Genomic DNA, 25,168 nt, shown 5'->3' with positions numbered 1-25,168 from the left:
CAAAGTCTCCCAATGAAGCGGGTAATCTCCAGGTGCGGTCACTGACACCCAAGCCCTCACAATGCCCACCAGTGAAAGGCACGTGTGCTCCCTATATATGGAAACCTGAGATGAGAAGGGGGTCAGCACCTTCTTACCAAGCCCGCTATCACTCGGGCGACCAAGGCGGGTGTTGCATGCTTATTTAAACTTACGCGAACCAAGAGGCTTGTGTTCACGTTAATGTGCTGAACATGAGCCTTGTTGAGTCTGAATGAGCCAATTGGTTCATTTTACCAGCCCTATTCCGTGGGACCCTGGTAGCTGATTTTTAAGCTTTGCACCATATGGCGTAGAAGAGCTGCAATATAGATGTCATCAACCTGTTTGTGCCTCCAGTCACCCTTGATCAGCTTGTTTTTGATGCAGCAATATGTCCAGAGTTTCCTGGGATGTTAATATAGAAAAATCATGTCGCCAATCTTGAGCACTAGCTAGGAGCAACATATAACTCACCTTAAACATAACAAAATCTTGCATTGTTTGAAGATTAAAGACATATTTACTGAAAGCTCCTCTATGGGGAGAAGCGTGCTTTCAAAGTGGAAAGTGACATATCCTTCTCCCTTTTTAGGGAGAAGCGTGCATGGAAGAAACTTTCTTCCCACTTGCTTCTCATATCCCTTTCCTATGGCATCCGTTTCAATACCCACTTGATTTCTATCGTTTCCCCTTCGTTTTCCCCTCACTTCCTCCTTATTTTTTGTGTTTTTTTTATGCTAATATTTATATTTTTTCTCTCACTTCTCATTCACTTCTCCCTTACTTCCTATTCATTTTCTCCTTGTTTTTTTCACATTTCCTTTTGCCCTTCTTATATGCTTTTAGAATAGCTTCGAAAACGGATCCCACATGTCGCTTCATGCTACTTTTTAACGCTAACTTCCCTGCCTGCTTCACCCATCATTTTTTATATCCATTTTGGTTTCTGGTAACTATGATTGAACCACCGAGGTGGGTATCCCATGTAGTAAGTGGGGTCCTGTGCCAAGCTGAAGGCCCAGGTTCGAATCCCTTTGCCACATGGGGGAGGGTGGTGTATGTTCTCTCACGATGATTCATTGAATCCCACGTCTGTGTTCGGGGGCGCGAATGAGTGCCACGTATTTATGCACATGGGGCTCGTATTCTCGTGTATATTGACATAACTTTGCATCAGACTCTGGTGCTGTTGCAAAGACTTAATCACCCTTACTTGCTTTTCTTGCCCTAAAATGACGGTTCGAGGAAATGACAAAAATATCCTCCATTCAAAAGTTGTGAAACTACGGTTTGAAAAAAGGACAAAAAAGTCCTCCATCCAGAAAGTTTGATGTTAACTATTTAAGGTGTAGACGTTCGCTATTCACTAAACTCTTGCGCCATCTGCTGTAACAGTAGCTCCCATTGTCAATGCAAGCTTTGCCTTCGTCTCCAATGGAGGTTTCCGCCTTGTTTTGTACAACACATTGTCGCCTTCTCGTGCCTGCCTTGTGCTACAAAACATTCCCGTGTCTTCTCTTCATTTTCGTTGTCGTTAGGCATTATGGAAGAAATCAATGATGCACAAACATTCAAACCAGTGCCATTAATGCGTCGTGAGTAGCTTTCCATCTCATCATGCTATCGATGAAGAACGCATGTCGTCTTGTGTGCCATTAAGGCATTGTTTTGTTACTACAGGTAGATCTTGTTCTTACGATGGTTGGAAACTTATCGATATTTGTAAGATGCTGGGACCTTTTGACAAGAATGCTTGTTTACAAATGCTAGGAAGGGCCTCCAACCCATCAAGTATCCTACATTCACTCATTATATGCTTTGTATCTCAAACCGCTGTATTAGTAACATACTACCATATCGATTTGTAATTGTTAGTTAGTTAATATCGATATTGTTTTGTTAGTTAATATCGATTTGTTTGCTATTATCCCCGATTTCTTCTGTATCAATTTGTAATTTATTGTGCGATATATTTATTGACCCTTTAGATATTATGGTTTTGTATTGTCGATTTGTAAGTTATTATGCTGAACTGACGTATCAATTTGCAATATATTATTCGATATGTATATCGATTTGTAAGATATTATATATTTTATAATATGTATTCATAAGATATTTGTACACAGACATTGAAAACGTGTGCGTGCAGAAACTCATCGTTACACGCATTCAAATCGCTGCTCTGTTAGCGTTTTGTATTGAACTCGTTTCACAACCTCTTGGATCTACTGACAGTGTTATCGTCAACACACATGTATGACATTTTGTATCTTTTATTGGCATGGTAAGTGACAACTCGATGCTCAGTATAAGCAGATATCAAACCGCAGTTGCTTTTATACTGTCATTCTTTAAATCGATTCTTTGACTTGCTAACCCTTATTGGTATCCGTTGTTATATGCATCCTGATTAAATCGTAGTAAACGTATGCGCTTGCTAACACAACATGATATATTGCTTACAACATTCCCGTGTCTTCTCTTCTTTTGCGTTGTCGTTAGGCATTACGGAAGAAAACAATGATGCACAAACATTCCGACCAGTGCCATTAAAGCGTTGTGAGTAGCTTTCCATCTCATCATGCTATCGATGAAGAACACATGTCGTCTTGTGTGCCATTAAGGCATTGTTTTGTTACTGCAGGTAGATCATGTTCTTACGATGGTTGGAAACTTATCGATATTTATAAGACGCTGGGACCTGTTGACAAGAATGTTTGTTTACAAATGCTAGGAAGGGCCTCCAACCCATCAGGTATCCTACATTCACTCATTATATGCTTTGTATCTCAAACCGCTGTATTAGTAACATACTACAGATTTGTGAGATATTGTTTTGTTAGTTAATATCGATTTGTTTGCTATTTTGCTGACAACACAAATTGATATATTGCTTATAACATTGTTGAGCTTATCATCAGGTTGTAATGAAGACGATATAGCTAAATCAATTGAAAGTTATGGAAAATTGGACATATATAGTAATGACGCAACTAAAGAATTGAACATCTGCACTAATGATGCACATGATAAGAAGGGTGCATGCATTAGACCCACTCTTGACTTGAATTTTCTAGTAGAAGAAATGCAATTCAATAATGAGGTAGATTATCATGACAATACACATAATAAAAGTGTAGGCACTGTGAATGAACATGGAAGTACACTTGACTATGTTCCGACAGAAGGAATGCAGTTTAATAATGAAGAAGCTGCATATAAATTTTACAATGATTATGCCCTAAAAGTTGGCTTCAGTGTGAGAAGGTTTTCTTGGTCAAAAAATGCACAGGGTGTCGTGATGAGAAAAACATATGTTTGTTCCAAGCAAGGTTGGAAGAAATCAATGGGAAATCCAGCAAGGAGCATCCCAGAATCAAGATGTGGATGTCAAGCGAGAATGGTTTTGAGAAGACATCCGAATGGGAAGTTTCTAGTTCGTACTTTAATCAGTGATCATAATCATGATTTATCTGCATCATTTATGACTCTTATGTTAAGGTCACATCGTAAAGTAACTGTAGCGCATGCTGCAATGACTGAAATAGCTGATAGCGCCGGCATTGCACCAAGGAAGACATACAATTTGTTTGCCCACATAGACGGTGGTCGCGATAATGTATCATTCACACCTTTGGATCTAAGAAACCACTTGAAAAGGAAGATGACAGATAACATGAAGAATGAAGAAATATGTTCTTTGGTTGATTACTTACAAAAGAAATCAAGCAATGACCCTGGTTTCTTTAGTGCAATGCAACTGGATGAAGATGGATATGTTGTGAATATGTTTTGGGCCGATTCAAAGTCAAAAGTAGATTATGAATGCTTCAATGATGTGCTTGTATTTGATACTACAGTATAGATTAATACTGAACAGTGGCCATTTACGCAGTTTGTTGGAGTGAACCATCACTCACAGAGTTGTATATTAGGTGACACGTTTTTGTATGACCAGACCAAAGAAAGCTTTGGATGGTTGTTCAGAGTATTTACACAGACAATGAACGAGAAGAAACCTGGAGCTGTACTTACAGATGATGATCACGCAATTGCGGTTGCAGTGCTTTATGTGTGGCTAGATGCACATTATCGGCTATGTTTGTGGCATATCTTTCAAAATGCAGCAAAGAACATAGGACACATATTTAATCAGAAGACAGGGTTTGATAAAAAGTTTACTAGGTATGTGTTTGAGAGCGTAGACGAGATCACGTTTATGTCTGATTGGGAGGAAATGATTCAGACATACGACCTTGAAGATTGTTTGTGGTTACAAAATTTATATGTAGAAAAAGAGAAGTGGAGATTGGCATATGGAAGACAATACTTTTGTGTTGGTATGATAAGCACACAAAGAGCTGAATCTATGCATGCCACTTTGAAGAAAACCCTGTATTCATGTTTAACAATGTTTTGCTTCATGGAACAATATGAATTATTTATAGACGGTCTAAGACAGAATGAGCTTGAACAAGACGTGAAATACTTCAATACACGACCTCCAACTTTTGGCATGAAAATATTGATGCGACCTGCAGATCTATATACACTAACTGTATTTGAATGAATTAAGAAAGAGGTGTTTCATGTCATGAATTGCAATATTGAAGGACCCGTGCAAACCGAGAATATGCGCAAATACCGTGTTTTATGGGAGGACGAAAAACATCACAAAAGGCAAGAAGCACATGTCACGTACAATGTGGACAATGAAAAAGTTGAATGTTCGTGCAAAATGTATGAATTCAAAGGTATTTTATGCTGTCATGCATTAAAGGCACTTAATCAAGAGAAGATACAAGAAATACCGGAGTCTTATGTAATGCGAAGATGGAGAAGACAAGCAAAGATTGAAATGCTTGATATGGACAATGTGAGTAAATATGGTGTCGACGAGAAGTGCCACATAGCCTTACGTTACCAACAACTATGTAGGTCATTTATGCATGTTGCTGATTTGGCATCGAGAAGTGAAGAAGGCTATGTATGCATGAGAAAAGCGTCAAGGGAGTTACTTAAAAATGTGCAGTTAATTAACCTTCAGTCCGTTGCAGCGAATGAATACCAGTCGAAGATAATGGGATCGAACAACGTAGGTGAAAATCATGCTTCGCTTGACACTCCAGAGAAGTTGCGTCATAGCCTAAACATCATCTTCAACAAGTCGGTAGTGAACGTTGTTGATTATGATGAACATATTCATGAAGCGAAGGGTATCAAAAGAAAACCTGCCTTTGACCGCAGTCGTCGGAGGACAAAGGGTGCACTAGAATTGGTTGGCAAGAAAAGGTCTAAGAAACAACCAACCTCTAATTAAAAGCAACAAAGCCCTTCTCATGAACAGGTATGTAAGACATTATATTGCTTCCCATTACGTGAAGCTTGTCAATATCTAACTCGTGTAATGTCCAATATGCAATAATACCCTAAAGACGTAATACCCAACGTGCTAACCTTCATTCTTCCCGACCAGATTTTCGGCAACAATAGCTTTAGTTTTACAAGTCTTTTGGTATGTAATTAATGTTGGGATGAGGTTTGCATTTCTTGTGAAACTTAAGCCAGTGTTTTATATTTTGTGTTTCATGACAGGCTCTGATGAATTCGCAAGAGAAAACTTTTACACATAAATCTCGTTTGGGCTATTAATTAAGTTGTCATGCCTCTTTACATGACCCAATTACCACATTGTCAGATTTGTTAAGAGTTTAGGGTTTCCAGCATAGCTCGTTTACTGAGAAATTATTGGGTTTCCCTTCTTATTCGGATCGTAGCAGAACTCCTAGGACGTCCACTGATCTTGCCGAGGAAGTCTTTCGTAATAGCTGGATTTTGATTTGTCGGTGACGATTTGTGGTCCGTGGTTGGTGGTGCGTGAATCGATTTCATATTCGCTGTATAGCGATTTTTGCAGTCATCCGACTGCGATTTGTATGAGTAATCTATAACAGTCAGTCGTATATGCTTAATATATATTTACAACGATTCATAGTTCAAATCACGTGCATCGATTTTATGAGAAATTTATAACAAAGTAATGATTTCAACACAAAAATCGATGTACGTACAACATAATACAATACAAATCGAGACGAAAATTGAACATGAATCCTCAACATGAAGCCTATAACATAAACCCTATACCCTAAACTGAGTGAACATCGGTGAACACATTTGCGATTTATGCGGTCAACACAGGCATGTAATTGACGTTCGGAAATGAAAAAATTAAAGATCTATAAGAAATAATTGACGTTCACAAATCGCTGTAATTCTCTACCTCCTGTATTGAAAATTGCAAAATAAATTTGCGTTGTATGCTGTCAAAAAAACATGGTAATGTTCCCCGTTGAATGATAATAGTCAGCAACGATAAGATACGTTTGTCATTCAGAAATCGCAATTTTTCTCGTCGTCATTGAATGTAAATCGCAGAACACATATGCGATTCGTACGATCAACATAGGATGTAGTGAAAAATCTTTCATTGATCGTACATTGTTCATTGATCACGGTGGTTGAGCAGTAGATCTTTTAGCTCATAAATAGTCGCACAAGTACTGGACGATGTGATTATCTTCTACTTCGTGAACCAGCAATAGTCAAACCGACGGTTCCTTTATAAACCTGGAGTTCCTCACTCGAACATGTAACCAGCTACATAGCAAATTGTGGTCGATGAGGCAGACGAAGACAGCTACACGAATCATGCATATATTGTTTACACATCGTCTCCATTTTCATCAAAATCCATCTCTTTCATGCCATTTTTGAGATTTGTGTTGTGTACTGTATAATGTAATTTCAATATCGTTCATTGCAAATTCCTTATTCATTTCAGTAGAACATCCACCGACGAAGTTGGGCGAAAACTTAGTCAATCACTCCTGGAGGACATCAAACGAATGCACGATGAATTCACACAATGCAACCTGATCAGTAATTTTGTTCATATGAAACTAGTAGGAGTTGTCTATATACGTAAGCCATGTGTCTGTACGTTAACAATATCATATTTGCTACAAACAAACTATATCCGATTTCGTCAATTATATTAAAAGCAACGCAACAAGCAAAACTATAAGCATCGTCAGCCTGTATTTCATGGTATATCGGTTGTAAAATCTTACGAGAATGAAAATCGCAAAAGAGATTTGCGATGAATGCGGTCAACAAGAGCCATTAATGTCCCTTTCGTAATTAGAAATAATACACAACGATAAGACAAGTTTGATGTTTAGAATTGGTGGTCTAACGTCATATTCACTGCTACTACCATGAAATCTTGTGTAATAATTTGAAAGATTTTGGATTGTGACACAACGTTTCCTTTAATTATGATTTTGCAGACATATGAAATACATCTAGACTGATACCTCAATTGCGTCGAAGCCGCCTATACACTCGATTCAAGAACAAGTCGTTTATGCAGGAATTGTCGGTTTGTCGGTTCCTTATTCATGAAGCAAAGTGGAACACATCCTTAACCTGTGTGATGTGTCATTCATATATAAATGAAACGTCCTATCACCCTCCGTCAGTTTTCAAATAAATACGACAGTTTTAATAAACACAGCAAATCTCAAATAAAATACACTCTGCATTAATGACATTAAACAATGTCAATTAATACAGCTGTATAAAAAATAATCAATGCGATTGGACATAGTAGTTCAAATCACGGTAGCACGTATCGTGTGGGTTTGATTTTAGAAATATTTTTGGGTCTTATATAAATCCACAACTTCGTCCACCGTCGTCCCAACAAATCACCTTAGGTGTATATTATGGACTTACACCTTGACAATGGATCGGCCCGAGTCACTCTCACAACAAATCCCTTCACAGAAAATGAGACATTGTTCAGACTAGTTAACCATTTGCGATTTTAATTCAATGACATTTTGCAATAGAACAATTTCTAAGCATCAAGCATTTCTTCTAGCTATACACTATTTTCGTTCACGATGGGGCATATATATTATGATTTCCATTCTTGTAAGTTCAGCAATACAATGATTTCTTAGGAACAAACCTTTCTTATCGATAATTACTTCGTCATTTGTTCAGGGTGAACATTACGTGCCTTTGTGGACCACAAATCACGGAAATCTATTTCCGTGATTTTCGTTCACGGAGTGTGAGTTATACAAAGATTTTAGAACAACAGCAAATTATCTTTTATTATGCAGTATTTTTAATTACTGAAGAGCATCATTACTAGCATTGGTTCACCGTATACAACACAAAACTATTTCTCATTACGATTTAATTTTCGTAGATGAAGCAGTACAACGATTTATAGGTGTGTTTTGTAAAGTTAAAATTATATTACAACGGAGACATATTTATAAAATTCACCTACGGAAATTGGTTTAGACAGTCTCCAAAATCTGTTACAAATCTATTTACATCCTTGCAAACTTTCCTAGATCGTGCCGTCCGTTTCCTTTGTAAGTAGTCTTGTTGACTGATTATTTATGTTTGCCGACTTTTTAAACTCAATCAAATTTTGGCATATTTCATCGCGTACTTCCGGTATATCTTCCTGCAACAAAATATGTAATGTGAAACCAATATATAACATGAATCCCCAATAACAGCGGATACAAAGCTCATACAACGTCGAAACAAGGTTCTTCTCCATTGTATATTGCTTCAATATGCTTCATTACGAATATGCCACAATCGACCCCATTACTTTGTAAAGGAGCATCGTCAGCACAAAGCAACATGCACTCGGCAATGTCGATACCCATAAGGTCATTTAGGAATCCCGCCTGTGATAAATGGAGAATATAGTAAAATCCGGTCCACCTCAAATAGCTATGATTCACCTATGGACAGAAGCTTACCAAATGCATAGCGTCACGTTCTACACCACTGTGGCAGTCCAATGAGTTGTAGCACCATAGTTGTTTTTCCCGTAAATTTATCTCGTATAAGACCTAATGTTCGGGATTTTGCCAAAGTGTAGGAAGTAAAATCTGTGAATCGATACAATAATTTATAAATCCATAGACATATCATGATGGGGATGTTAGGACTAAACCTTGGAGAAGAGGTTTGTTCACTTACCTTTTTAAAATGCGAAAAGTCTATGCAATTATTATCGCTATTCCAACAAGGTAGTGCATCTACGAATCCACCGGTGTATGGCTTTCGCCGGACGTACATCTGTTGCACAAAATAGTAAGGTTTAACCACTAAGAAACGTGAGTAAGTCATAAAAGCAAATAAAACAATAACAGACCAGACATACCATGAAATAAGGGGTGATGATGCATACTGTATTGTTTGTTACATTGCTTTGAATATAATTGACAAAATCACACATTGTTTGGTTGCAAAAGTTTAAGCACTTCAAAACATACAAACCAATGACCTAGAAAATGATAGTGGTTACATACATAAAAAATTACTGATAGTGTTCCCGTCTGCAAATTCATCTTGCATCTGCTCGATGTCATCTACGAATTCTTTAGAGCATTGTCGCCCACCCTTGTCTGTGGATGTTGCACTCAGTGCACCATGAGCGTAGTATTCAGAATTCGACATTGAAATTATTTTCTACAGTAAACAACACCAATCACATATATGACATAAAAAGGCAAATGTTGCCTAAACTGGTCAGGAGGTTCAAAAAATATACGCCTTAAGCGCTAGTGCTGGTCCTGTGGATGTGGTTGTCTTCTTCTTCGGTGTCATGCCTGGTCGTATTGCTCCCATCATCCTCTCCTTTGGCGCCATGCCTGGTCGTATTGCTCCCATCGTCCTCTTCTTCGGCGCCATGCCTGGACGAAGATATCGATGACACCTTTGCAACGCAGCTACAAAATCGACGTCGTCAGTCAAATATAAAGGAAACGTCCTTTAACATGCCGCCCTTTTTCGAAAACCGCCCGCAAATTAAATGATTGTGTTTTAAATAAATAAAAAATGTCGTTTCACATGCCACCCTTTTTCAAAAACTGCCTGCAAATTAAATGATTGCGTTTTAAATAAATAAATTAAACATCGTTTCACATGGCGGTTGCGTTGTTGACCTTATGAATTGTAATCCTATTTCGCGGTTTGGATTGACGGTGTCCCTGCAAATGAGCCATTTCTGAGCGGGAACAATATCGTACCGATTATGGCTGACCGACATCCTATTGCACGATTTGAATTTAATGTTGATCATCAATAGCGAATTCTGAGCATCAAACTTTTCTTATCGCTGTTGACTGTTATCATTTACGACGTCAGAACTCGTTCAGTTATTGTTCACGGCAAACATCACAAATCGTTTTTGCGATTTTCTATCAAGGCGGAGACAAATACAACGATTGCTGAACAAAAATGATCTATCATATCGATGGCGACCTTAATCATTTCCTAACGTCGATTACAGGACCATGTTGACCGCATAAATTGCATGTGTTTTGCGATTTTCATTAAAAAATGATGAGTTATATTGCGATTTGTGAACAATATTACTCGTGCCAATCATACATTTATTGCGATTTTCATTAAAAAACGATGAGTTATATTGCGAGTTATATTGCGATTTTCATTCAATCAAGGAGGTTACGCAATGCCATGATTTCTGAACAACAAACATCTATTTTCGATTACAGTTTATTTATTTATGAGATCCACAGACGAAACATGTCTGTTAGATGTAATAAAAAAGAATTAAACAATAAAAGAATGTCACGTTACGACAATTACTTATACAATTACAACAAATACCTATCGTGATAAAAAAGAATACCTAGGGTTTATTCCGTGGCACTTGATGAATCAGATGAAATATGATCGACTCGTCTCTTTCTTTTTCTTGGTGGACTGTCTATCTTGGGTGGCCTCTTTGTTGCATCCATCTTATTAAAAAAATTGGTCATCATCTCTATCACTGAGTTCAATTGTATCCTCATATTGCTTACATCTGTCATTAATTTCTTATTCTCCCTCTCCATCAGTTCGAACCTTGCGGCAGAGACAATGTTCTCTTTTGTAGCAAGTGTTCGCTCTTCATCGCGATTTGTTACTGAGGGAATCGTTGTTGTAACCTGAGACAATGTTCTCTTTTGTAGATGATGGACGAGTTGTAGAGGCTGGGCTGCAACATGAAAGGGGGCAATTGGGAGGCATGGGTTCCCAATTTTCTCAATCTCCAGGTTTTGCTGCATAGGTTCCCAATACCTTTCGAAATAGAAGAGATCAAATTGTCGTCCTTTATAATCATACGATACAGCACAGACACCACCTATGTTCAAAATTAATAATTCATCCCTGTAGCGTTCACGCCAATTCACGTTCCTGCCCCCACCACTATTCATCTTCCTTCTCACTTCCAAAGGCTTATTTGGGATAGACTGCCCCAAGCCAGATTGTAGGAGAACTCGACTAGCATGCTGCAACTCGGCTTCATAATTTCAAAACAGCCACAAATCGTGGTCAAACAGTCTAGCAGCCTCTGCAACAACGTCTTGGTCATCATCCTCCTCATCTCCATATGGTCTCCACAAAATCTGTACATTGGTAATTCTTTTTAATAACGAGTGACAAATATATTACAATTTACTTAAGAATGATATGACGACAACGATATGTACTATGAAAGACAATCCTGCAACGATGATTACTTAAGAATGCTAAACATTATAACGATTTATAATACTGAATGATAAATGCTGACCCAATTGTAAACAATTTTAGAATATTTACCTCATTTAGTTACAGCCTATCTAAAATGGACTTAGCATTATGAACTGTGACGTTTATTCTAGCCCAACGACCGATCTTTGGAAAATCACAAATCGCAGGGCCACAATGTGGACGCAATGAGATAATATGTTCCCACGCCCAAGCCTAACAAAAATAATATATTAGTAACACTACAACCTTCAATGAGCTTAGTCTACAATTACTAAGTATGTAATAAACAAATACCTGAACAAATGGCCAAAATCCCTCAACTGTTTTTGTACCATTACTCGCACGGTAGAGTTGACTGTACAAGTGTGCGAGCATAGCGACACCCTAGGCATAGTTGTCGACTTCGTCTAAGTCTGCCAGGTACTGCAGCCACATGCAACTTATTCTTGAACCAGAACAATCAAAAAATAAAATAAGACCAAAAAAATAAAGAAGGAAGTCGCGCAACTCTTGGTCAACTATTTCAGATACACAAGTAGCGGAGTGACCTTCCCATTTATTACGAAAAAATGAGACTTTCATTGATGTGAAATTAATTCCACCAGAAATACATTGACTCCATTCGTCCATCAACATTCCTAAAAGGGCCGTGCATTTTTTCCTTGCGTTATAGTTTGAATGTCGTAATAGGACAACACTACCATCGCACTTAAGGCCAGTGATCCTCGCCACATCTTCTAGAGTCATGGTGATCTTAAAAGAATCAAACTGAAATATGTTCGTCTGAAATATGTTCGTCTTATCATTCTACTTATTTACCAGGTGGGTCATGGTATTCTAGCAAGTTTCAAAATATTGTTGGTCCAAAAGGCCACCGAAGTGCATATTTCGTAATCGGTCCTTCTGATATGCACTCAGCTGACCATACCACGACAGAACTACAAGCCATTGACACCGACCTCCGAGCTTTTCACCTGGTGCTCTACTTCTCCTGTGACCTCTCTGTAACACACAATAACATATTATTCCTACAAATTGTAAATTAGTACCATTTGTACTTATACATATTATTCTACTAATCGCTATAAATAATATTGGTTGCACACACACTATCACAGTAATCGCTATACATATTAATACCTAACACAGAAATCGCTATACCAAAATCGCTTAACATATTATTAAATCTTCACAGACAAGACAAATTTATTTACCTTGGTCGCTCTTTTCTCCTGTTCTTCCTCCAACCTAGGCCTTTCTGGTTGGTCCACTGCCTCCCACTGCCTTTCCCTTTCCTTCTCTTCCGCCTCTACCTTCTCCTTCCTTTCTCTCTCTTTCTTTTTCTTGTTCTTCTTCTTCTTCCGCCGCCTTTCTTTCTCTTTCTCATCTTGTTTCCTTCTTTCCTCCACTTCCTCCTCCTGCTTCTTCCTTTCTCTTTCCTTTTGTTCCTCCTCCTCCTTCTCCTTCCGTTGCCTTTCCTTCTTTTCCTCATCCTCCTTCTCCTTCTTTTGCATTTCCTTCCTTTCCTCAAACTCCTTCTCCCTCCTTCGCCTTTCCTTTTCTTCCTCATCCTGAAGCTTATTCCGTTCATTCTCTTCCTCCTCCTTATTTAATTGCCTTCGCCTCTCCTCCGCCTCCTTCAGTAGCTTTACCCTGTTTCGCATTGCTATAAGCTCTAACAATAGCTTGTCCGTTTCCATCTTAGCATCCTCCTGCATATTCTTCAATTTCCTTTCCCTCTCCTCCTCATTCTTTTTTTGCCTCTCTCTGCTCTGCCTTCTTCCTTTGCATTTTCTTTACATTCTCCTCCTTATTTCTTTGTTTTGCCTTCTCTTAGTCATCCTTCTTCTGCATCTTTAGTTCTTCAGCATTCTTCCTTTGGTCCGCAGCCTCGATATCTGATGGATAATCCTCCGCATAATACAATTCCAACGCTTTTTCCCTGTCTTTATCATTCTCAATCTTAAGTATATTTTGGTACCTTTCAAAAACCTTATATAGATGGGACTGACGGATCACTTCTCTAATACACAACCCTTAGAACGACGGGGTATCTCTACTCTGATGAGCCGCAGACATTGCTAACCTACACAACACATTAAACGATCATCATGATTACAAATCATCGCAATATTTGGGTTCATAAGTACACATCGTTGTAAGATTTATCAAACTTACAAATCGTTGTATAAGAAGCAACCTTCATATTGAATAACGAAACGTTACATGAAACTCACCGAAACGATAGGATTTTGGATATTCCAACTGTAGAGTAAGAAACAGTAAGAACGTATACGCAACAGATGGTGGCAACGATGCTGCGACTGTGCGTAAGACGGAAACAGATGCTCTGGCGGTAGCAGAACAAAAGAAAGGATGCTCCGACGGCAACAGAAGAAGGCAACGAATGATCCGACGACAACAGACGAAGGCAAAGTATGCTCCAGTAGAGTTTTTTGCTTAGGGTGAGAATAAATTGTTTTGAACTATTTAAATCCTACAACATACAGCTTGTTACATACACAAACTTTGCTAAAAATTTTGGTGCGATAACGATGGATGGCAGTTTTGTGCTTTTCACGAACCGCCGACTCAGTTTTCTAGATGGAGGGCATTTATGTCCGTTCGAGGAAGAGGAAGAAAATGGCAGTAAAGGGTACTTAAGTCTTTGTGACAATACCAAATTACAATGCAATATGATGCGGACACACATGGGGATACATGCCGGTCTGCATCTTATACGTGGCGCTCTTTGGGAACACCCGAACATGAGATGGAGTACCGACCCTGTTCGGAGGGGGGGGGGGGAACATATAACCTGCTTCGCACGCCCTTCCATTCCTTAAAAAGATTAACTCATTTCCTTGGAAATTTGGTCATAAGAAAATGCAACTTCGAGGGCATCAAACAACCACAAAATAACCAATATTTACAAGTATGACTTAGTTTACCACAGACGATTATAATGAAGCAGGGTTGACTTCACTAGGCAACCTATGGCTTCTGCAATCGCTTTCTGAAACTGGCCTCTGATAATGCTGCATCAGGCGTCTCACCGAAGGACCAACAGGTGGGAGCTTAGAACAAGAATGGGTATGATGCAAGTGATGGCAAACTCATAGCAACAGAAGAAGCAGCGTTCCTGCGAATCGGAAACAATTACCATGTAAATATTGGTGCACAAGGAAGCCTTCCTTTTAAGATATAGGAGATTAATACTAATTGAAGATGCATAGAAGAGATAGACTCCACTCACAAAGTTTTTGTTGTGGCCTAGAGCATTATGCTAATATCTTTATGTCCAAAGGGTGAACAAATGTTAATCGCAATGTTGAAGAATAAAATCAAATCGGTCCTAAACGATTCACTTAAGGGTCGAATAGAGCCCTACTCAAAAGTAGTCTGATTGAACCCCAAATCGGAATTGAATCGTTTTTTCTTTTTACTTTGTAATTTTTTATGGTTTATGCTTTTTTTTTAGTGAAAAAAATGAAATTGAAAATTGAGCCCAATTCGGTTTGAGCCTGAATTGGCCAATATTTTCTGAATCTTTTTGAAAATCGATCAAGTTCAGAACCTGATTTTGAAAGCATTGGTTAGTGGCACTGGTTTGAGTTAGAAGTATGACTGAACTAAGCCTGAGATGCAAATCAAAGAGGGATCCAGGAACTAATCTACAAAGTACTGCATAAATGTATGTAAATTTAATTGAAATTCAAAGCAAATTAACATGAAGCAAATGAGCCCACAAGGGCTCCGCTCATCTGGTAGTGGCAACTTGTGAATGTCACCAAATTGACCGGACGTCACAAGTTTGAAACCCATGGGTAGCATCCCCTCCGCAAAGACCAAACTGGGTGTACTCCCTGCTGGGAAGGCTAGCCAATGTATGGTAGGTTGGGTTGGAGGTGGGGGGGGGGGGGGGGGGGGTCTCTTGGATTATCCAAAAAAAAGAAAAGATGAAGCAGATGAACGAATAAACTGGTATCAGTTTGATCAGGATAATGACAGTTGGTTAAGAACACACACATTAGTGTGTGTAATGAAGTATCAAAAGCACCGTCGCTTATCATGCACTTTGATATGAACAGAGAAGAAAAAGGAAACACAGTACATAGTAGCTCGTTGCTTTCACCTTTTGAACATTAACAAATTAATTGCTCCAAAAACCAATTCTCTTTTACAATCAAATTAATTGAATCCATTGCTAATAGTTAGATGCATAGTGACAAAAGTTTAAACAATTGATCTGCCATGTCATTCTTGTGAGATTTTCAAAATTTTATTTTTATCATATACTCTAAAAATCTCAAGCAAAAACAAACAAATCCAACATTTGAACATACAACAAGAATAACAAATAAAATTTGCCAATAAAAATGTAATGTCATGATAAAATCATGATACATTCATTTAGATAACAAATCATAATAACGTAAACATCATGATTTTGCCTACATATTTAACTTTTTACTAAATTATCATGTGTTAACAAGATTTATGCAACTTTTAAGATGTTTGTCATATGGTGATCTGTAAGAAATAGATTATTTCTCTCTCTCTCTCTTACAGACGCATGTTGGAAAATATTGGTTACACTTGCTGTACCACACTCCCTAATAGAGACTACTTGCCTTTATTGTTATATATATTTGCTTGATTTTTTGGGGATGAAGCCACATAAATATGATTTTAGTAGGGATAGCTGCCTACTCCAATCCATGTCTATCGCTATCTTAGGGGGTTTTGAAAGTTTTTTTTTAATGTTTTTCTCAAATCTGATCATACATGTGTCCTACATGTTTGATTTTATAGGAATCGACTCCTGGATCATCCGAGCATGAACCAGGCAAGGTTGGCTCGGCTCGACTTGAACAAGTCAAGGTTGGCTCGGCTAGACTTGCATAAGCTCGTTTTACTTATTATATATGTATATATAATATATATTATATACATAATATGCATCTTATATGTTTTATATGTGTATTATACATATTTGATATATTATCAAACTTTAAAAATATTTAAAAATATATATATTTTTTTAAAATGTGCGAACTCGTGTTTGGCTCATGACAAGCTCACGAGCCGAGCCCAAACAGCCCAAGCTCGACTCGTTCCGCTCGTTTACCAGTCCTATTCCTGTCTGTTTTGCTGCAAATTTGCTTTTTTATCTGAAAGCACCAAAATTAAACGTCCTTTCAGAGCTTTAAACGTCAAAAGTTTTTCAATTGGAAAAACATGTTTGAATAAGAAACCAACTTGTTCCAAAGAGCGAAACCTAATTAAATAACTGCATGGAAACACACTTGTGGGGGTGAGACCTGTCGACTCGTTCCTACGGGGATGTGATCTTTATCCTTATCCTTTTGGCTATGCTCTTAATTTGCTCTGCCCGGACCGATCACGCTCACCTGTCACCTACGTGTATACCAGATGTTAATGGACTAGGCCCGCACGTGGGCCCAGCGAAAAGAGGAAAAGGACAAAGAAAGGTATTTAACGGCCCGGCCAAAGTATGGGGACTCTTTCGGGCGTGTAACGTGTCCCGTGCATCCCAATAAGATATTTTTGCTCAATATGGGGAATTGAAATTAGCTGTAAATAAGATTTTGTGATAAAAAAGCCCTTGACAGAAAAATCCAACCACCTAACAAAGGTTTTTTTTTTTTGGTAAAAAGTCGGAATTTGTGAGAAATCTAGAGTGTCTTTTTGAAGGAACAAGCTATAATTTTGGTGGCCTGTATGATTTAGTTAATTTCAGTGTAAAAAAATCTCGTTCTCTGATATTAAAAAAAAAAAAACTTTTTAGAAACAACGAAAATATCAGCTTCGAAAATGTATAAAAGTGTAAATAAATTGAAAATATTAGAAGAAATATTGAAAAAAGTTTTTATCACATTGATCTCGCGAAAAAACCCCCATGATATTTTCCACATATCGAGAGCGAATTCTGTTTGGAAAAATGTGGAAGGACCAAAATCTCACGTGACATCTCGCAAGGAAACCCACAATTTCCGGCGGAGAAACTCCGACACAACGAAAATTTCGCTTCATCTTTGCATTTACTCCCGAATGCTTAAAATCCCTAATTTCTGTCGAAGCAACACTGATCCAACGGGAAATCTCGCTTAAATTCTAGAATTCTGGCTTAAAAAACCATGAAAAATCAATTTAAAATAGGAAATCTTAAGTAAAAAACAAGTAATTTATAAGAAAATTCCTCACATTCACAAAAAATCGATAAAAAACCGCCAAAGATCTCTTTTTTTCCTTTAGCCAAAGATCAAAAGCAAACACGTAATTTTCACCTATATCTAAGATCCTCACTCCGATATTCTTACTTCTCTCTCTCTCTCTCTCACACACCAAAGCCAGAGAGTGCAGTTCTTACGTGCATGTTTTCCTCTCCGAGGCGACGAATCGATTCTTCGATCGCGATCTTTCGTGACCAGCCTGTTTCCGCACCGGCCTCTCCTCCTTCCTCGAGACGAGAGCCGCTCCGTCCTCCGAGATCACTTCCAGAGACGGATGCCACGCCTTCGCCGGACGCGTCCGGCGATACTCCGGCGCAGATGAAGAGGAATTCCGGCCGATCCGGGGTTCCCCGTTCTTATGCGTCACGTGAGAGGAAACGGCGCCGCCGGAGCCGCCGCAGATGCGGTGGTCCGCAAGCGCCGGCCGGACGGATTTCCTCCAGAAGGAGACGTAGTTCAAGAAATTCATCGTCGGGAAGAGGGTTACCTGTTCTTCGGAAAATGAGTGTCGACGGTTTCCCGGTTGCCGGACGGCATGATTCGCTGAGGTTTTTAGGCCGGAGGGTGTGGATTTTCCGGCCATATATAGAGATCTTGGTGGGCCATCGTTGACTTGAAATGACTAAACTACCCTCAATGCTTTGGCAAGAAGTAAGAACAAGTGGTAGAGTGGTATTTTGGTCATTCGCGGATCACATGAGCGCTGACCGGTTAATATGGGATAACTGAAGAAGTACTAAAATGCCCTCAACCTTATTGAGAATACCAACGCCATCCGAACTGGATCTAACTTTTGGTGACAAGTGCCAAGGTAGAGAAAGAAGTGATGAAGGTCTTTGCTATAAGAATTCCTTATTTTTGAACCGACTTTTTGGAAAAGAAGAAGAGAAAAAATGGTAATTTTAGAAAAATTGGTTTATTTAAAAGAATTCAATTTTAATTTAAGAAAACATAAAAATCTGAAAAAATAATAAAAAAATTGGGTAGAAATAATACATAAATGAAATAAATGCTGACTTAAAGATTTCATCAAATTCTTAAGCATTCATTTAATACTTAATGGTAAGAAGATATCAAATAAAAAAAATGATTCAGCCAATTTTCAGTTAAATTGTTGAGGAGCCAATCAATTCGAAATGGCCGATTGGGACCCATTTTCATAACACCGACTCCAAGTTCACCACCATTATATCTCCACTGGATCCTGGTGGATTCGGATCTTTGGTGGACGTAATGGACGTTAGGTAAAAAGTGAGGGGTATATCAGTCACCAAATATCATTAGACCACAACTCAAAAGGATTCAGAGAATGAGGATAATGCCCTTCAGGTTCGTGCTTCGGGTATGCAGCTTCTTGTGGGGATACTTTTCTAATTTATAGATACTGTAGAGTAGATGAGCATTAACTTCTTTTGTCGTACTCGAAAATCTTTCTATTTTTATCCGAAACAAAAGCACGAAAGTGACCATTTTGTCTTTTCTGATCGAAGGATGATGCCCAATGGCCCAAGTGGCTACTTTTTCTTCAATATTGCCACTACCTCGGTACAAATGGATCTGATTTATTCGGACCATGGACCCGGATTCTACATTTTTTTTCTCTGGATTTAAAAGAAGATCCTAATTTGTAATAGGATTAGATTTAGATTTATGACTTTGCACTTCCCTTTCTTGCATAGAAATCAGTATTAGAATTTGAATTAAATCCAATCCGCTCATAATTAGGATTTGGATGCAGGTTAGTCATGATCCGGCCTGCCTCTGATCGGTTAAAAAAATGGGTAAGACTAGACCTGATTCTGCACATATCGACCCATGTATAAAACAAATACAATATGCACTAATCCAAAAATATACACAATATGGTTACGTATATAATATGTGTAATATATGTTTATAATATATACTATGTAAAATGAACCTATTACGCCAAGTTGAGCTTGCTATGTTGAGTGTCAAATGATGGGGATATGTTGGAATGGGAAGGATCAACATCCTCAACCTTGAAACAATGTCGTCATTCTATTTAAAAACTTCTTGTTGAAACAAAATTGATATGAGAAACCATGTTTGAAAGTAGGGATGGCAATGGACTCCGTCTCAAAATTTTGCCCTCCATCACTGCCTCTATCTTTGCACGGGTCTTGATTTTAACCTTCATTTCCGCCTTCATCATAGATCCAAATTGGGTGAGGCAAGGCGAGACGAGGCGGGGGATAAGGTCTCTCTACCTTTGCCCCGTCTCAAAATTCTGCCCTCTATCCCCGCCTTTATCCCTGCATGGGTCTTGATTTTAACCTGCATCCCCATTTCATGTCCTCCATTCCCGATCCAAAGAGAACAAGGAGGGGTGGAGCCCTGTTTCCTTTTCGGTCCACTGCCATCCCTAAAGAAGGAGCCGGGATGGGATGTGGCAGGGCAAGAGGGGATTGAAGACATGGACAAGGCAGAAAGGGGAAAAACTTTAGTCCATCTCTACACAGGTTTTGATTTTAACCTTCATCCCCGGTCTAAATGGGGTAAGGTGAGGCGGGGCCCCCATTTTCCGTCGGTCCACTGTCATCCTTAATTAAGAGGAAAACTGAGAAGTGAGTATTAAAAAGTAGTATGAAGCAAGATGCAAGATAAGGTTGTGAACGCATCCTTGTGGTGGGATGTTGTAGGTTCAAACCCCGGTGGTACGTTGAATAATAAGTGGTTGGGTCTGCCTAACCCCAGCTTGCCTTAAAAAAAAGGAAAAGGTTGTGAAGTAATCAAATCATGGAAGTTTATGAGAAAAAAAAAGAAATACCATGAAAAGTAATATGAAACGAGAATAAAAACGAATAGAAGATGCAAAAGAAATAATATAGAATCGACATTCAAGCTTGTTATAAATAATTATTATTTTTAATATGAAAAAGTGCATGAAGTGAGAGGAAAGCAGGTGAGAAACGTTAATGAAAGTAAGAGGGAATTGATTATAGAAGAGAAGTGAGAAGCTGGTTTCCCAAGGATTCACGTCTCTTATATAAGCGGGTGTCCAATAGGTTCATCTTCTTTCATGAAAGCAATAAGCTTCCTCGCTTACAAAATATCATTTGGGGAAGCGAGCTTTTTATGTAACAAAAAGTTTCTGATAATTTTTGTTTAGGATGTCAAAGTATGATCTCTCTCTCAAATCTAAAGATGGTTTCAGGTGAATCGTTATGAAACGGCCAAAAAATAATTAAAAAATATTATATGTCAATCAGAAGGTGACACGTGTTAAAATTATTAAAATAATATTAAAAAGTAATTTTAAGCTATTTTTTATATTTATTAAAAAATAGTCGATTCAGGTCAGTATCATGATCAATTTTCTAGCGATACGATACGTATCGGCCTGAATAGGCGGATAGGCACCCATATTGACAACACTGGGTTGGATGAGGCTTACTGAGCTGTTGCCCTTAATTCAAGGTTATTTTATGTTCTACTTTTTCTGCATTGTAAGCTTGTAAAGTGATCACTACCCTAATTTGCAGCAACTCTCTTTTTTTTTCACCCTTTTTTTTTCCAGGCCAGGCATGGTATTTTTTTTTTTGAAAGGCAAGTTGGGATTAGGCAGACCCCTACCAGTTATACAACTATAAAGTTGGGTTTTGAACCTGCAACGTCCCCAACACAAGGTGACAGCATGCACTAACTGCTCCTACCAGATAAGCAGAGCCCCAGTTGGTACTGATTAAACACAAACCGACATCTATCCTAAACACAAACATGAAGTGAGGCGTCAGAAAATCCATACTGAGGATTTCATTAAAACAAGCACATATCATTTTTAACTAAGAGACAGAATATTTAAAATATTTTTAATTATTTGTGTTTTTAGATTTTTTTTAAACGATTTTTTAAAGTTCTTAAAAATATATTTTGTAGTTTGCGCCTCACTTCATGTTTTGGTCGCCTCAATGCTTTTTACAACATTGCTTCAAACTTCTGAAAAGCCAGGCTGATAGGCAGTTCTCAATTAGTGAATAACTATAAATGTACACATGCAACTACCAACTTTCCTCATTAAACTTGAAGAGCAAGATGGGATTTATAAATAAAAAGGTTGAGCCTGTTGGATCTGCCCATTTACAGAAGCACATAAATCTTCATTCTATTCGCATATGTTTTCAAGAGTAGTATAGCTCCCCCAACGTCCACATGCAACACAGGATAGCGAGGGGGTCCTTCTATCTTGCTTCCTTGAATAAGCCACGAAAGGCAAAAGCTAAGAAACCACACAAGATTAAGGAAACAAAAAGTACAAAGCATGCTAAAAATGTAGGAAACAACCTCATCTTCCTCAGTGAGCAAAATCTTGGTCTATTCCTATTCAGTAACAATTTCTCCAGGATCATACATTGAGAAGTTCATGCCACATCTTCATCAATGGAAAAATTGTTGTAAAACAGTTTATAAGATGTTAAAAAAAAACTTCAGGAAACCTATACATTGAGAAGTTCATGAAATCCTATATATAATTAAGCACCTTAGTCCCTTAGATGTTCATTACTGTGATCATCTTCGTGATCATTACAGCTCTATGAAGTCATCATGGGTGCACAACACACGTAAAAAATGCAGCAACACCATTAAACGAGTAGATGAGGCAACAAAAAAAGGAAAAACAGTCCAACCTAACAAATGGTAAAAAACCAAAAAATAAAAACTTTAAAGACTAAAAGAGGTGTAAGCTTCCTCACAATCATCTTAGGGCTTAGGGGCCCTCCCTCTTCAAAGGCTGCCTCGAGAGCTTGGACGCCAACTGCATAGAGAAGCTCCTTCTCCACTGTGGGGTACTGCCCTAGAGACCAAGGACGTGACCCTTGCCCGACAGATCATGTGGGTACTCAACAATGTTGCCTCCTCCCTTGGTGACCCCAACCAAAGGCTCACCTCTTGGTTCCTGAGGGCCCTGATCTCAAGTGCTTCTAGGGTATGCCCTAGAACCATGAACCTCCAATGCTCACAAGATGGGACACATCATCTCAGCCCCATGGCTAGGCCAATGTCTGTGACCGAGCTCGCCAGCTACGTTGACCTACTACCATGGCACAGGTTTGGCTTATGCGCCTCTAATGGTGCAATCTCTAGTGCAATTCAAGGTTACCCCAGGGTTCACATACTAGATTTCAGCATCACCCACTGCATGCAATGGCCTACTCTTATTGATGAGCTATCAAGGAAGCCAGGAGGTGCACCCCGTGTTCGACTGACCGTTCTGTCGGCTCGGCCTAAGGTGCCTCCATGGCTCAACATTTCCTGTGAGCAAGTAGGCCAGCGCCTTGCCAACTCTACCAAGTCTAGGAACATACCCTTTGAGTTTAGGGTGATACCGGCCCGGTGGTGAATGGCTAGAATTTTATGCATTATCTGCCAGATGAAGTTGGGGAAGGCTCATCCACAGAAAAACCATCTCCTAGAGATAGGTTTTTGGAGTTAATAAGGGGTTTAAATCCTAGAGATTGTTACGATATGTACTAAAGAATACAAAATCCTACAACGATCATTACTTAAGAATGAAAACAATTACAACGATTTACAATACTGAAAGATAAACGCTAAAGCGATAATGATATGTACTAAGGAATACAAAATTCTGCAAAGATCATTACTTAAGAATGCAAACAACTACTATGTTTTACAGTACTGAAAGTTATATGCGTAAGCGATAACAATTTGTACTAAAGAATATAAAATCCTGCAACGATCATTACTTAAGAATGAAAACAATTACAACAATTTACAGTACTGAAAGATAAATGCTAAAGCGATAACGATTTGTACGAACGAAGACAAAATCCTACAACGATGATTACTTAAGAATGCTAGACATTTCAATGATTTATACTACTGTATGATAAATGCTGAAACGATTATAAATGATTTTAAACCATTTACCTCATTTAATTGTAAACCATTTAAAATGACCTTAGCATTATCTTGCTTTACATTAATTCTAGACCACCAACTGTTCTTTGAAAAACCACAAATCGCAAGGCTACACTTATGTCGCAACACCACAATATGCTCCCACACCCAGGTCTACAAAATCAATATATTAGTAAGACTATAACCTTCAATAATTTTTTCTTTACTATGCTTCCATGCTCAGAGCGATATACAGAATGACGTCCGTATCAGTCAAATTAACTTGATTTATTTTTTACTAAGTCTAAACATCATGTCGATTTGTTTATTTTTTTCTTTTCCACCATTTTCGAATGTCATTGTGTAAATCACGATGGAAGGTATCATTCTCTAGAACAAAGCTCGTGAAGGAAAATCACAATAGGATATTCAAACAGATTTGACTCGATTATTTGATGGGTTTAGGTGGGATGGCTGTACAGATCGTGATAGAATACCTTCTATAAAAAACAAATTGTGATCTCTTATATACAACTGATTGCAAGCCAATCAGGATCATCTAGATCAATACATATCGACCAGCTATCCAAATGAATCTGTATCCTAACTCTAGTATATATCCTTGTACCATTCACCACCATTTCTTGTGTGTTAATGAGAAAGATCGATCTTTCTCCCTGTGGATGTAGGCACATGTGCCGAACCACGTAAACATTTGTGTTATCCTCTCTTATACATACGTTGTGCATGACATAGTATTAGAGCGATTTTAGGATCCTACTTCAACTTCTAAGTTTGTGTGTTTCTGATTATACATCATCGTTCCCTTTCTTCCTCACCAATGGCAGAATAACAATCGAGTGAAAGCAACGAAAGCTCCTCTGCTAGTGGTTCCATACAACTGACAAAAGCTATAATTCAGGAACAAAACCCGTCTTTGAAGATCACAACCTCTCATCTAAATGGTTTGAATTTTCTTAGCTGGTCGAAGGCGACAAGTTTATTCTTGAGTAGAAAATCTTGCCTCGGATACATTAACGAGAGGATCAAGGCACCCGCAAAGGAAGACCCGTCCTATAAAGAGTGGAAATCTAACAATCACTTAGTGATGTCTTGACTCCTAAACTCTATGGAGCCAAGCATTGCCGAGGGACACTACAAGAAAAATGTCAATTAGCGACAAAAATAATCCGTCATAATTTTGTGATGGATTAGCGAGAGAAAATGAGCCATCCCTAAATTTTGATTTAGTTGCGGGATTTGCGACAGAACAATTCCGTCGCTAAGTAGCGACATATTAGCAACAAAATTACATCCATCGCAAACTATGTGACAACTTAACGATAGAATAGCGGTGA

The 25,168-nt window shown here is 38.4% G+C and overlaps 1 protein-coding gene, 1 non-coding gene and 1 pseudogene across 2 annotated transcripts; 1 reads left to right on the top strand and 2 right to left on the bottom strand.

Annotated features, from left to right (window-relative positions):
* Positions 1 to 14,508: 14,508 nt before the first annotated feature.
* LOC149834723 (uncharacterized) lies at positions 14,509 to 18,466 on the bottom strand. Its single transcript, XM_090010277.1, has 2 exons — positions 18,065 to 18,466; positions 14,509 to 14,812 (listed from the first exon to the last, which is right to left on the bottom strand). The coding sequence occupies exons 1-2, from the start codon at positions 18,394 to 18,396 to the stop codon at positions 14,749 to 14,751; spliced, it is 396 nt and encodes a 131-aa protein (XP_089866403.1). The 5' UTR covers positions 18,397 to 18,466; the 3' UTR covers positions 14,509 to 14,748.
* A 3,957-nt stretch (positions 18,467 to 22,423) lies between these two features.
* Positions 22,424 to 22,502, bottom strand: LOC149834722 (small nucleolar RNA SNORD25). The gene has a single exon (XR_016432835.1). It is a non-coding gene; the product is annotated as a small nucleolar RNA SNORD25 (small nucleolar RNA).
* A 277-nt stretch (positions 22,503 to 22,779) lies between these two features.
* On the top strand, positions 22,780 to 23,289 carry LOC149834721 (scarecrow-like protein 32 pseudogene; annotated as a pseudogene).
* The last annotated feature ends 1,879 nt before the right edge of the window (positions 23,290 to 25,168 follow it).

This window comes from Nuphar pumila, chromosome 6 (assembly GCF_984573655.1).
Source record: "Nuphar pumila chromosome 6, dmNupPumi1.hap1.1, whole genome shotgun sequence".
Taxonomy (NCBI): Eukaryota; Viridiplantae; Streptophyta; class Magnoliopsida; order Nymphaeales; family Nymphaeaceae; genus Nuphar; species Nuphar pumila.
The sequence above is the reverse complement of the archived record's forward strand: the minus strand, read 5'-3'. Positions and strand labels throughout refer to the sequence as shown.